At 39.3% G+C, this 15445-nt stretch overlaps 1 protein-coding gene across 1 annotated transcript in view; it reads left to right on the plus strand.

The window, feature by feature from the left end:
• LOC121307070 (sarcosine dehydrogenase, mitochondrial-like) overlaps nucleotides 1-15445 on the plus strand; it is a 79762-nt gene that overhangs the window by 1201 nt on the left and 63116 nt on the right. The window contains exons 3-8 of the mRNA XM_041239177.1: nucleotides 6143-6480; nucleotides 6999-7177; nucleotides 7639-7818; nucleotides 9927-10050; nucleotides 11940-12040; nucleotides 12649-12753. Of these exons, the coding sequence (XP_041095111.1) occupies nucleotides 6156-6480; nucleotides 6999-7177; nucleotides 7639-7818; nucleotides 9927-10050; nucleotides 11940-12040; nucleotides 12649-12753 (1014 nt within the window). The 5' untranslated portion in view covers nucleotides 6143-6155. The remainder of the gene's footprint in view (nucleotides 1-6142; nucleotides 6481-6998; nucleotides 7178-7638; nucleotides 7819-9926; nucleotides 10051-11939; nucleotides 12041-12648; nucleotides 12754-15445) is intronic.

Raw genomic sequence — 15445 nt, forward strand, 5'->3', positions numbered from 1 at the left:
TTCAAACCATTTAAAGGTGTAGACACACATTTAAAATATAGTATGACCAACAAAGATTATTTATTTACTGGCCTACAATTGATAATAATAACAATAATCTATATAATGTCAATTTCTGGTTGTTGCTTTTCATTTTTGTAACATTTTACTATTTCTAAAAGATTTAGTGCTGGTATTTTTACTGCAGGAATAATTGTGGCTGTTTAAAACGTTTCTGTGACATCACCCTTGTGATTGCTTCATCATGTATATCTTCTAACTACACATGGCTTTGTGGCTTTGAAAAGAAGGGTAGTGCAGGGCAGATATATTATTAATTATGAATTCACAGTTTGTGCTATGAATCCACAGAAAACGGTTGATTCATCAAAGAAACCAGTCAGAACAATTCAACAGAAAAAAGAATACCATTTTAGTATGCAGCAATCATTTAAACAATAAATTACAGTATTACACAATTCAAACATAACACTTCAGCTTAGCATTTCATGTTGTTAAAGGAAAGTAATACAATTATATATTAGCATAATGTAAACAAAGTTTTCATAATTACAAATTCACTTCCACATAAACATCCACTATTCTAATTTTTGTGTTTCACCTTCCTTACGGCACTGGAAACAGTGAATTGTTTTTACCGATGCATAACTTATCTAAGCACAGTTTGAGTATATTAACAACAACGATGTTAACTTATGGATATTTTTAAAAAGTGTTCATTTGTGTCTTACTGGCTGACTCACCTAAAAGTGTTGTCAGTGTATTCGTTGGTTCCTGGTGTCAGCATGGTCCAAAGTGCTTAGATCTCATGCAGTAACTGAAAAGCAGTGTGTAGAGATCTTGAGAGCCAGCGAGGTTTGAATATAATCTGTATAAATGACATTTTCCAGCAGAAAGACATGGTAATCGATATGCTGATGATATGCCAGGGATGAAAATTGAAACCAGAGCCAGGGTCACATTCTGATTCTACTGTTAGTTTACATGTATTCTGAAATCTGGAATGTTCCATAGAAAATGTCTGGATCTAGGTTGTTCTGTAAATGAAGGTGACCACTGTCATTTTCGTGTCCACATTGGGATGAGGGGTCAGCCAGGGTGTCCTCAGCTCACCACACGCTAGCTACCCCTGTAGGCTGGCTGGGCGCCTGCGGGTCTGCCTGTAAGTTGCCCAGAGCTGCGTGGTCCTCTGACACTGTAGCTCTGAGGTGACTGCGTGGCGGGCCTGCAGAGTGAAAAGGAGCGGACGGCTGACGGCACACGTTTCGGAGGACGCGTGTGTCTGTCTTCATCCCTCCCGAGACAGCGTGGGGGTGAAATAAACAATAATTGGGCTAACCAATTTGGGATGCTTAAGATGATGTCAGTTTAAACAGACACCAGTACCTTTTGTAGTTTTAGAATTGCAATTTGGTGTTTTTTCAATTCAGAAGGAAATGGTTTGTGACATTGTGAATTTTGGAAATCTGTTGCATGTTTAGATGTTTTTGGATCCTACATTTTATTGTTTCCGCTGCAGCCAATATTTCTTAAACTGTTCCAAGGAAGGTTTCTCGGCTTTGTCCACGTGTCATTTAGTCATGGAAGAGAGCTGCTTCGACTCGCTATCAGTTTCAGAGTGCATAGCTGCAGCCAGAAAACAAGTTTCACAACCTGTTACTCTGTAACCTTCAGTGAATGCTGTGGATCAAGCGAGTGATACAAAGTGCACAGAAACATTTCCAGTGTTCTTTTAGCCTTTGTTGGTTCATGTTTGGCTCATGCAGATCTTTGTTATAAAGAGTGCACAAACTTATAATGTACTATAAAGGGGACAGATGTAAGGCCTTGCTGTTTTTTGCTTAAAGTAATTGTTTTGTTGTGGCTATATAAAGGAATTGATATTGATCTTTTGCCATTTTTTCCAGGTATTAAAAAACATACAGCATGACTCAGTATGATGTAGATGCCTGTACTGTATATGGTTGCCGACTTGTAAAGTGGAGTGCTGTCAGTTAATATCAAGCTGTAGTAGCTAGTCCTCACTATTTCTTTTCCATCAAAGATATTGACCGTCTCTCCTGGGCTAATTCTTGTATAACCATGGTACCATTTAGGAAAACAGGCTGTGCAATCTCCCTTCATAACTGTTATCTATCACAATTAAACTCTTTGTGCCTCGGAGATGCCCACATCCGATTCCCAAATCTGATCTTTATAACCAGAGAAAGAAAGATTATCACCTTCCATCTTCATACTGTGATTGAAACAATTGCATGTCTTTGGGAGCAAAGGATAATGCTCCCAAGCTTGTACAAACCGTTAGAGCGGCCAAATGAACAGAATCCTGAGAGCGTAAACTATAACCAATGCTAGACCTTAAATGTAAAACAATCCAATGAAAAAGAATCCAATTTGTAAGTGAGGGCCATATGACAATGATGTGGGGGCACAAATCTGCATAATGAATGATACAAAACATCTAGTTTATGCAGAGACTGCTTACAAGCAAACAAAAACAGGGAAAATAGTAGCAGTCACAAACATTAACCTGGTGGAGTGAAAAAGCTGCTTTGTTCCAAAAAGGCCTAATTTAGGTCCTAATTTTAATACCATTTATCAATTATCAATATAACTGTTTACAAAAATACTTTCTCTAATAACTTGCCATATAATGTAACGCTAGCCCAAGTCAGATTTCTAATCTTCCTCCTGTTAGAACAGAACAGCATTGTTTTTGTCTTAGATATATTGAGTAATAACCTGTCCTGAAGTAGTCAAGTTACAATATTAAATGCAGTCTGCAGCTCCCTCGGTACTGCCTGTATGGAGTGTCCTGCAGTATACAAAATAGGATCGTCAGCATATAGATGTATATTAGTATTACCCAAATATCCCAAATCAGATCCCAGGTCATTTACATAGAGGGTAAAGAAGATTGGTCCGGGGCCTGAACTCTGAGGTGCCCCCTTGCTAGAGGTTCATCAACTCTCATTGCTTGTGTTCGATATTTTAGCTAATCCTTGAACCAATCCATAGCCCTCTCGGTAAATCCTGAACAACATCATTTTATACTCAAAATTGTGTTATCCACAGAATTTAGATCCATCCAGTAATAATGCACCAACACATTTACCAGCATCCAAAGCAAGTGGTATATCACTAATCACTTTAAGGACTGCGGTTTGTGTACTATATTTCAAATGAAATCCAGACTGATGATCTGATATGATCTTATTCTGTTCTAAGAAACTCTTTAATTGTTTAATTACTAAACTCATATGCTTTGGCAATAACTGGGACTACAGATCTAGGTCTATAATTTGAGGGGTCACCTCCTTTAAAGATAGAGACAACATAAGCAGATTTTCAAATTGATGGGATTAAATTTGGTTGAGCGACAGTCTATGCTGCTACCTATAAAATGTGGCTCCAATTTATCCGGGCAGCTGATTTCTTTATGATCAAGACACATGAATAGCTTCAGTACATTTTGTGCTTTAATAGTACGCAAATAAAATGTCTATTTTTCTTTTATATAGTGCCTTTCATAATGGAACACCATCACAAAGCACTTTACAGAGGTAGGCTGTGAACTGTGCATTATATGCAGAGTCACTTACACTAGGACATTGATTTAACATCTCATCCACAGGATGGAGCACAAGGAGGTTAAGTAAATTGTTCAGGGTCACACAGTGAGTCAGTCAGTGGCAGAGGTGGGATTTGAACCGGTGACCGTCCGTGGCAGAGGTGGAATTTGAACCAGTGACCTTCTGGTTACAAGCCCTGGACTTTAACCATTGGACTACACTGCCTCCTTAAAATGTAGCTGTGATATTGTGCTGTCTTTGAACAGCTAAATTAGAATCAATATCTGGTTGATCATTGATTTTACAGGACTTAGCAGCATCTGTATAAATGATTTGATAAGTGCCAAACTAGCCCTAATAAGATGCTTGTTAAAGACATCAGTGCTGTCTTTATTCTCAGTGTAATGCAATCATTAAATGTCACATTCTGGGGCAAATCTGATGAGACACCAGCACATTGTATGCTGGTCACAGTTTCTGAATGTTTGTGGGTCGTTCACGTTATTAGTAGTAAACCTCAAAAAATAATCAGATTTAAGTTTTTGTTTTTAATTACAAGTATAATTGTATTCCTCAGGGCATGAAATTGTTGGCAATCATGTTGTGTCTTTGTTTTACATGCTCCAGGTCTGCAGATGTCCCCAGCCTCTAAAGCATGTGTTATTTCACTAGGAAACCAGGGACAGTTGTATGTTTTTACACAACATTTTTTGAGTGGGCTCAAATACAGAATCTCAAATACAGTACATTGTGTTATGGTCGCTAAACGCATTACAGGATGTTCCTTCCAAGTTGTAATACCTGCAGCAAGACAAGTTATGTATTGTGTACTTTTCCAAAGTATACAAATATTTACAACCCTCATAACCATTTCAGCTTTTTTGTTCTTTTTTTTTTTTTGCTAACGAGAATACAGGAACATGGATAGTACAAGGAGTTGGATAGTTGCATATTTGGCTATCTATTACAGGACATACTGTACAAGTCACGAATGTTCAAGCTGATCAGTCTGTAGCATTATGTTGCATCCACATGATTGTTGACAAGCTGAGAATTAATTCCCAACACAAAACAGTTCTGTGGATCTTTGGGGTAATTTGCATTTTCATCTGTTTCACATTTGCTGCATCAGTTGAGCAAGCTCCTGCTGTTGTATTTAGTTAGTTAAACTTTATACCAGAACTGAGTGGAAAGTTACACCAACTAGAACGTGTCTCCTACTCAAACCCCCTCCTGCATGTTGTTCAACTTGCTTTCACACGCTGACAGAGTTCAATGTGCAGCACATACAGCACTAAAGTACTTTGCTGTCCAGTTTAAAAAGCACTATTGAAATACTATAGCGCTGCACAGAAACAGGTGGAATAGACCTTGATATGAAATTTTCAAATGGAGGACACATTCTGTTGCTGCCTATAGGTCATGAAAGTAGGACCCACAGAAGCAGTGGGTGTCCAAAGACCCAGAGTCTATATGTGTGGCATACTCTGAAAATAAAGCAATTATTATCCTATGTTGGGAATTAAATCCCCTGTGAAAAACAACAACAAAAAAAACTGTATATTTGTGTTTTGTTGTCTTTGTTTTGGACTAGTGACTGATCGCGGCTGTGAGGAGTTCACACATTGACATACGCACATGTTTTCTAAATAGTTTGGGAACCGGAAGCGGGCTCATAATACCTGGTTCCATTGACAGATACCCGGTTCGGGCTCGATTCCAAAATTCTCCAGAAATGCACATATACTTCAGTTTTTGCAATACAGTATCTGGGGAGTCACTTAACCCTTTAAAGTACAAGGGACATATTTGTTCCACAAATAAAAATGATGCTAACTTTCTTATTTTTGCAAGGAGCTGCACGAAACAGGGTGTAAAATTTACTGACGGGTTGGATCATCCAAATTGTCAGTTTCCTCATGATACTTTCAAATGTATTTTAAGAAGCAGCAGCTCAACTCCTTGTTTAAGGTTAAAGATGTTTGATTAAACATGTCATTGCTAATTGTTACCCTACAGTATACTGTTCTGTACGCTGCTGATACTCGTCATGGTCCTTGTCTTTTTAGTCATACGCAGCTGTAGTTTTTAATTTACAGCTGCGGCAGGGGATCTATATTATGGACATATTTACAATAATAATACAAAAAACAGCCTTTCTTTTTGGGAACAGAAATATACAGTATTCCATCTGGACTGAAAACAGAATGCAGAACATTACCTGTGGAGAATGAAGAGGGAGTGTGTGGAGGCCACACTGAGACTTGTACATTGCTTTATGTTATATACAGTAGGTATAGGCCATGGTGAGGTACACTTTCATGATCCTGATGGTTCTAACTTTTGTGTTTTTGGCCACATCTTGCGTGTTAAAGATAATTGTTTTTGGCAATGTAATCAATATAATCTGTTAGATGTGTATGCAGGCAGTTCCAGGAGGTACTAACTTCCCAAGGGAAATTCATTTTCATTCTGTAATGACAAATAAAGACCTCCAGATGACCTCCATATTCAGTCGTGTGTGCAGTTCATATTCACTCTGCTCCTTTGCTGCTGTCTGTGTGTTGCAGGTAAGAGGGCACCATGGCCTTTCTAAGCACTGCTGTCCGCAGTGCTGTCTGCTTTTGGCCGATCCAGAGCGCTGCCCGCTCCACCACCTCCCGCTGGTACTGCAGTGCAGCGGGACAGACCACAGAGAAGAGCGTCCCGTACGCCAAGACCTTGAAAGAGGAAACCGGCAAAACCAGTGGCCCTACCAAGCCTCTTCCCAAGTCAGCAGATGCAGTTGTGATTGGAGGAGGTAGCTTAGGCTGCCAGACAGTGTATCACCTGGCTAAAATGGGCATGACCAACGTGGTGCTCCTAGAGAGGGACCGCCTGACTGCTGGGACCACCTGGCACACAGCGGGTAGGGAATGACAATATATTGGTTGTTCAGTGTAAGGTAGAAGTTAAGCCCTGTGTTGAATTGTAAGTGGAGGCAATGTGACAAGATAATTAGAAAGTACAGCAGCCTGGAAAAGTGGTGGACCACACCTGCTAGATTGTGGTGGTTGAGGGTGCTGCATTCATTGCCTATTTCAACCAACTCGGACTGCTGACTTTCTTAGTTGTTTAATATCTCTACAATTTTGAATTGAAAAACCTCTGTACAAAAATAGTTTCTGAGGAGACAGCTGCAATGACAGCTGCACACCTTTAGGGGTTTTTCAAAACGCCTTACTTCAGAAACTGTGGTTGAAAGTATGCCTGTAAAAATGTATTTTTTGTTGGAATATTTAGTAAGCATAGCATGGTAAATATGAAGCAACAATAGAGAGCACACATAATAGGAAAATAAACAGGTTGGTAATTTCAATAACATGAAAATATAGACATAAAGTATCCCTTGAAGTCATTTTTTTTTGTTTGCGTTCTTTCCTGCAGGTCTATTGTGGCAGCTGCGGCCTAGCGATGTAGAGGTGGAGCTGCTGGCCCACACTCGGCAGGTTGTGAGCAGTGACCTAGAGCAGGAAACGGGCCTCCACACAGGCTGGATCCAGAACGGGGGGCTCTTCATCGCCTCCAACAAGCAGCGACTGGATGAGTACAAGCGCCTCATGACAGTACGTCCCCTACAACACAGGCAGACCTTTTTAAAAATGATTTAGGAGACTTTACAGCTGATCAATCGTACAACAAGCATGTGAAATTAGATTGCTTTGCATAGGGTAACGGAGATTTTAAGGGCAAAAGAGTAGACTGGTTAAAAAACAAATGCATTCTTTGATGGGTCTGTAAAATTGCAAGAGAAAATGCACTGTTAGAGATAGCCATTGAACACTTAAAAAAGTCATTAAATATAAACAAACGGACAAAGCTGATATTAATACATTTTATCGATTTATGTTGAACCTGTTGGGATTTAAATGTCATTACATTCTGAGTGCACAGAAAAATTATAAGTGTAGTTGTTTGCTTATAGGTTACAACTGGAACCTGACTTATAATAAAGTTTAAACCCAGTTTAAATTGCACCATGATGTTAATGCTTCCTTGTGAACTGGTTGTCTGGTCATTATTTCAGCTCGGGAAGGTGTATGGGATTGAATCCTATGTGCTGTCTCCCGCTGAGACGAAGGATTTGTATCCACTGATGAATGTGGAAGACCTGTACGGGACTCTGTATGTTCCCAAGGATGGCACCATGGACCCAGCTGGAACCTGCACCACCCTGGCCAGGGCTGCCACTGCAAGGGGGGCTACCGTACGCTTTCAGCTTTTTTATTTTCTATACAAATGCCCCCCAGAGATAAAGCCATGCCACTTTCAATAGGATACTGAATGGTGAGATAAAGCTGTGCCACTTTCAAGAGAATACTGAATACTGAGATAAAGCCATGCCACTTTCAATAGGATACTGAATACTGAGATAAAGCCATGCCACTTTCAATAGGGTACTGAATACTGAGATAAAGCCATGCCACTTTCAATAGGATACTGAATACTGAGATAAAGCCATGCCACTTTCAATAGGATACTGAATACTGAGATAAAGCCATGCCACTTTCAATAGGGTACTGAATACTGAGATAAAGCCGTGCCACTTTCAATAGGATACTGAATACTGAGATAAAGCCGTGCCACTTTCAATAGGATACTGAATACTGAGATAAAGCCGTGCCACTTTCAAGAGAATACTGAATACTGAGATAAAGCTGTGCCACTTTCAATAGGATACTGAATACTGAGATAAAGCCATGCCACTTTCAATAGGATACTGAATACTGAGATAAAGCTGTGCCACTTTCAATAGGGTACTGAATACTGAGATAAAGCTGTGCCACTTTCAATAGGGTACTGAATACTGAGATAAAGCTGTGCCACTTTCAATAGAATACTGAATACTGAGATAAAGCTGTGCCACTTTCTACTGAATACTGAGATAAAGCCATGCCACTTTCAATAGAATACTGAATACTGAGATAAAGCCGTGCCACTTTCAAGAGAATACTGAATACTGAGACAAAACCATGCCACTTTCAATAGGGTACTGAATACTGAGATAAAGCTGTGCCACTTTCTACTGAATACTGAGATAAAGCTGTGCCACTTTCAATAGAATACTGAATACTGAGATAAAGCCATGCCACTTTAATACTGAATACCGTGCCACTTTCAATAGAATACTGAATACTGAGATAAAGCTGTGCCACTTTCAATAGGGTACTGAATACTGAGATAAAGCTGTGCCACTTTCAAGAGGATACTGAATACTGAGATAAAGCCGTGCCACTTTCAAGAGAATACTGAATACTGAGATAAAGCTGTGCCACTTTCAATAGGATACTGAATACTGAGATAAAGCCGTGCCACTTTCAATAGGGTACTGAATACTGAGATAAAGCCGTGCCACTTTCAATAGGGTACTGAATACTGAGATAAAGCCATGCCACTTTCAATAGGATACTGAATACTGAGATAAAGCCGTGCCACTTTCAAAGAATACTGAATACTGAGATAAAGCTGTGCCACTTTCAATAGGATACTGAATACTGAGATAAAGCCATGCCACTTTCAATAGGATACTGAATACTGAGACAAAGCCATGCCACTTTCAATAGGGTACTGAATACTGAGATAAAGCTGTGCCACTTTCAAAGAATACTGAATACTGAGATAAAGCTGTGCCACTTTCAATAGGATACTGAATACTGAGATAAAGCCATGCCACTTTCAATAGGATACTGAATACTGAGATAAAGCCATGCCACTTTCAATAGGGTACTGAATACTGAGATAAAGCTGTGCCACTTTCAAGAGAATACTGAATACTGAGATAAAGCTGTGCCACTTTCAATAGGATACTGAATACTGAGATAAAGCCATGCCACTTTCAATAGGATACTGAATACTGAGATAAAGCCATGCCACTTTCAATAGGATACTGAATACTGAGATAAAGCCGTGCCACTTTCAATAGGGTACTGAATACTGAGGTAAAGCTGTGCCACTTTCAAGAGAATACTGAATACTGAGATAAAGCCGTGCCACTTTCAAGAGAATACAGTTGCTGAAATGATTCCTTATCTCCCATGCACTATGCAATTTGTAGATTAGTAGATGCTGAGATGTTGGTTCCTGCTTTTGTTATTTGTTGACTAGATGATTGTAATGCTTTGTTTGCTGGCCTTTCCCATTCTAAACTGCGTCGGCTCCAACTAGTTCAAAATACTGCAGCCACATGTTGTTCACAATGTATTACTCTGGTTCAAACCACTGCACTAGTCATACAGTTAGAACAGCAGAGACATTGACCGTGTTACAACAGAAACAACGTAATGCAAAGTGTGTTATTTTCTTTTTTTGTTCCAGGTAATTGAGAACTGTCCTGTAACAGGAGTCCAGGTCCAGACAGATGATTTTGGGATGAAAAGAGTGAAGGCTGTTGAGACTGAGTACGGCACGATCCACACACCCTGTTTGGTAAACTGTGGAGGTAACACACATCACGGTTTCCTTTACAGGCAATGGAATATGGGAAATCAGAGCTGGTTGGTGTGTTAATGGAATAGTGACCATTGTAGTTTTAAAAAAAATGTGTTTTACTCACAAAAGCCTTGATTTTTTGACTAGAAGTCTTTTTCAGTTTCTTCAAAACAATAAAAGGCATTGTATCAGTCTTCAGTCAAAACATTTGTCATTTTAATTGGTTACTTTTTTTAAATTATTATTTTGCATGATATACTTTCATAAATCTATTGTGCCATACAATAGCATTTAGTATTTAGGTCTTGCTTCTCAAGCAAAGCTGTATTCCCATTAACACATATCTGAACATGAAGTATACTAGGTTAAAGAAAGCTGTCTTTTCAGGCTTTCTTTTTTTCAGGTAGCCTTGCACTTCCTATGTGATTTCACCTGGAGAATGGGCTTCTTACCATCCCGTCAGTGTCTTCTGTCATTAACCAACTAGACACTTTCCTTAATGTCCCCCTTAATGCTTGATATTAGACTATGACATGCTGTGAACCAGCAGTCACTGTTGGGGTAAAGTGACCAAGGAAGTGTGCGTGTAACAGACTACCGTAAAGTAAGGCATGAACTTCATAAAGAGCCCATTGTCATAGCCAAAGGAAATGCACCTCCGGTAAGATATATAGTATTATTGAATTAGCCATAACCCCTTTAGTTAAGATAAGCAAACAGCTAACCTGTGGAATATGTTTTAAATAAACCCCAAACATTTATATTTACAAAATTGCACATTGTTATGGCACACTGCAGTTTTACACATCATCCATTATCCAGCAGATTAATCAGTGGTGTTCATCAGTACACTTTCACATCGGGTGCTTCGTATCTGTGTGTCGTTTTCCAGTGTTCTGGACCCACACAAAAGGAATGGGTCTCCTGTCCACCTTACTCCCCAGCCAATGAAACAGCTCTCGTATAGATGTTTAGTTGACTGTGATGTTTCTTTGCCACAAGGGGGCGGACTGGGTCAACTTTTCTGTTCTGTTCTGTTCCTTAAACCTCCTGTATTATTTTGGACTTAGTGTTTCTATTGGTAGCTCCATTTCGGAGATATTCCGGTACTTCCTTTGTGAAAGGAAAATTACACTAGTATTGTTATAAACTTTGTATAAGTCACATGCTTGATTTTAATCAGTCAAGCCATACATGCATCCTTTTTATTGGCTCTGTTTTTCTTTTTGTCAGAATCCGATTTTAAATGTTCCTGTTTGTCTTCATTTTTTTTTCTAAAACCCATTATCTCGATTTTAGACCAGTACATCCCTCCTGAGATTAAACATTGTTTGTGTCATGTACTAATCACACATTTAAAATAGGTAGAACGTGTTGTCTTACTAGTTTTTAAGGAAATCAGAAATGTTACATCTGAGATGCACATTAAAAGGGCCTTTGTATTTTTATTAAAATGAGATTTACAAAAAAAAAACCCTTAAAGATTATTATATTCAAAAATAACAAGAGAAACATCTTAATGGTTTTGGTATTGCTTGATCCCCCAAGATTTTACAAAAATAAAAGGTTACTTGCTTATCTAGTATATAAACCACATTAATAATTATAATTCATTGTAACTGCATGCCCACGAACACGGTTTTGTTATTTCGTAATGTTTCTGTAGCCTAGGAAATGTGGTGTGTGAACCAGGGTGGGGTCAATTCCTTTTCCTCAGTTCCTTTTTAAAATCAATTCCCGTTCTTGTGTGTTTGACAAGTCGTATATGTGTTTGCTCAATAAAGCCTGTGTCGTAAAAGGAATCGGACTTGATTAAAAGGGAACAGGAGTTGGAATTGCGATTGGGAATGGGACGGACCCCAGTCCTGGTGTGAGCGTGTGTGTGATTGTTCTCCACAGGCGTGTGGGCGCAGAGGCTGGGCAGGATGGCTGGAGTGAAGGTGCCTCTCATCGCCATGCACCATGCCTACGTGGTGACGGAGAGGATAGAGGGGATCCAGGTAACGCACTGCAGGCAGAACAATGGGGAGTGCTTTCGTAAATATCGCTGTCTATAAGCATGCTAAAGGGGCGTGGCTTCTCCCACACTCTTTGTTGTGTCTTCCCCACAGCAAAGTGAGCCGGAGATAGCTCTGGAATACTTATAAAATACAACAAAATGTATAGCTTTCTCTTGTCCAGGAATAGCATACAGTTGCCAGCAGAGGGCAGTCTGCTACTAGGTTGATTTTAAAGCACAGCAGACTCGGAACAGTTACTCAGATCTGTGTATTGCTGCTAAAACATTAGGCACACTACTGTTCAATAACAATAGTGAAAAAGTATCTTCCCTTGAGCTCTAGTTTTCTGTTCATAGTTTTAATTGGTATCTGTCAAGATACAAAAGTAATGACTTGGGTTGGGTTTATCTATAGCACTAACAGCTGCATTGACAGGTTCACAGTTTGACTCTGATTGACTGTTTCAGATTTTCGGGACTATCCCAAAACTCAGTGCAATTTTCTGTACGTTATATAGTAAATTATCAGAACTGAGATGTAAAACTACTTTGGGAACAGGGCTCCAGAAATTGTACATGTACAATGCTTTTGTCTTCTTTCTTTTGTAGAACATGCCTAATGTACGGGACCATGATGCCTCTGTGTACCTGCGTCTCCAAGGCGATGCTCTCTCTGTGGGAGGCTATGAGTCTAACCCGATCTTCTGGGATGAGGTAAGACTGGGCTGGGACCCGAAGTAAACTTTCTGATGAAAAATAGAAGAGGAAAACAGAACACCTGGAATATTATTAATCAGCATTTCAGTCTGTGTTCATTGTGCTCCATCTGTTTATACTGCATGTCATTCTGGTAATTTTATAAGGATTGTATTTTTACATGAAAAATGCATATTCAAATAACCTTTTCAGCAGGTATGTACATCTAGTAAGGTGTTCAGTAGAAATCCTACAGCTGTATTCTCAGACCTTAGGAAGCCCTGTGAATCTAACTGTTGGCCTTCCACTTGGTGCTGATGATTGGGCAAGCTGCATGTCTTGGTTTCTGTGGGGCTGTAAACAGGATTTAAGACCCAACCTGACACATTTTTGGGATCAGTCTGCTATACAATAGGAACCAGATGAGCATTGATTGGCTGAATTGCCTCCTCTCATTCATAAACTTTCTTATAATCCTCACAGTATCAGAAAGTAGGTAAATTACTTGTCCCTTTGCCTTTTTATAATGTAATCCTGAATTTAAAACATTTTTATTTTGATATTTCCAGTGTTAAGGTGCGTTGCGCCAAGTTCAGGAACTGCTTTTCTGTTCCAAGTTGCTTGACATAGACAAATCCAAGGTAGATCAGCCAAAATGTCTTTAAACAAGAGTCGGCACCATTGACTGCACAGCTCTGTTATTGCCAGCAATACAAAAACATCCCAACCCTTTTTGAGCCCAGCTTGTATACCAGAGCTTTCAAACCCTTAAGGAATGCTTCCAAACTTTAAGAAATTCGTCTCTATCTTGAAAATCATAGTATCACAAAATATGAAAGAAAAAATATAAAACTAAGACATACAGGAAATTCTGAAGAGTTGACAGGTATGAACACATAATTGGAGTATTTACAGTAATAACTAGAATGATTGTAAACATCATAACAACGCTAAAAGGACAGTGAAAGAAATACCGACCAGTACTCTTTACATTCAAACTTAAACTTAACAACCTACTCTGGAAAAATCAGCTCCACTTCCTGTGGAACTGCAGTATCCGAAGGTTAGGCATTCCATTTCCTTTCCTCCCAGGTAAGATGTGGTGCAGCTGTCTGGATGTAGATGAAAAGTAATTTCAGTCTCTATCTTTTTAAAAACAAAAACAAATTAATCAATAAATGTGAGAGCCTGTTCCTCTAGTTTTATCAAGGTCTGATGCAAAGGCAATGTTGTATACTCTTTGTGCCCTGTATTCTTGTGCTAACATACAGCTCAACAGCAACTCCAGATTAGTTATGACAGGACAGACATGTCTTCATGTTTTTGAGATTTTAAATACTTGCACCTGTCCAACTGCATTGAGGAAAGCAGAGTGTGCACTGCAGGTGTTTTAAAAGTTCTGTCTCATATATCCGCAGTAGTCCACAGTACAGAATATGTTCCTGTCTCTAACAGTAGATGAAGCACTAAAATAAAACAATTTTATCAACGTTAAACAAGTAAGTAGTAGTCCTAATGTGTGTAATTCATCAAATAAAAGGAAATGCTGCAGCAGGATGCTGGCTACAATAACTGTCAGTGTGATCCCAGTAGAGAAGGCAACGTTAGTGAAGCCTTTCTATGAAAATGGGAACATTGCAGGAAAAGCCTTGCGCTGCCACCACACACAAAGAGGTCTTCGCCCAGGTCCCTGTAGTGCGCAAACCGTACTAAATCTGGCCGTGAAATTGAAGAAACAGGAAGAGCTTGTGACCAGTCGTGGAGAGGACAGTCAGCAGCCCCTGTGGAAGCACTTTATGACCCCCTGATGCTAGAGCTTTTCATAGTTATTTATGTATTTACCTGTTTGTCTGAAATCATCCTTGAAGTCCACTGAAAGGGTTAACTTTTTGAGAGCAGGGCATAATCGTCCCTGTGGTGTATTTTATCAGTACAAACTGGTTTTGGAACAGTTGTAGTTAATTTAAGCGTTTGAGTTATTGAGTTATAACAGATTGGCTGACGTCCATAAAAACATCGTGAGAATAGAGTCTGGATATTCTGTAATCCTGGATATATTACAGAACACATGGTGCAAACTTTACTGGTTTTAACACACAAACAACAAGAGTATTACAGTAGGTCTTAAAAAGACAAGCCAATAATTGGATGGGCATAGGGGCTGAGTCTCTCCAGGGCAGGCTTTGTACTGACAGGAGCATGAAGGTTCACTCACATTACTACTGTTCAGTGAACAACGCGTAGGACTTCAGTCTCCAATGCTATCTACTGAGAAATATTCAGTAGAACCAAAATCATTTACACAAATACTAACTTACAAAAGTCAGGCAGTGCAGTGACTGTGAAGCAGGCATGGCTTGTAAAGGAACCTCATTGAGCACAACCCTACAATAAATAAAGAATTGCTCATATTCATGATAATCATTACATTACAAAACATTTGTATTCATTTGTTACTCCTATGCAATCCTGTGAAGCGCTATTGAAATTGATATGTGTTTGCAGCCACTATTTTAAAGTGTTACTGTGCGCTTTGGCACTGCAGAAAGTACCACTAAGAGCAGTGCTGGTGTGCTTGCCTGTGAGTTGTGAAGTTGCCAGTTGGAATCCAGGCCATTGCCAGCTGATATTCACTATGAATATAAAGATGGTGATATAATGCTTAAAAAAAGAAACAAGTAAAATAACTACATTGTTCTGCATGCAATAT

This window comes from Polyodon spathula, chromosome 52 (genome assembly GCF_017654505.1).
Source record: "Polyodon spathula isolate WHYD16114869_AA chromosome 52, ASM1765450v1, whole genome shotgun sequence".
NCBI lineage: Eukaryota > Metazoa > Chordata > Actinopteri > Acipenseriformes > Polyodontidae > Polyodon > Polyodon spathula.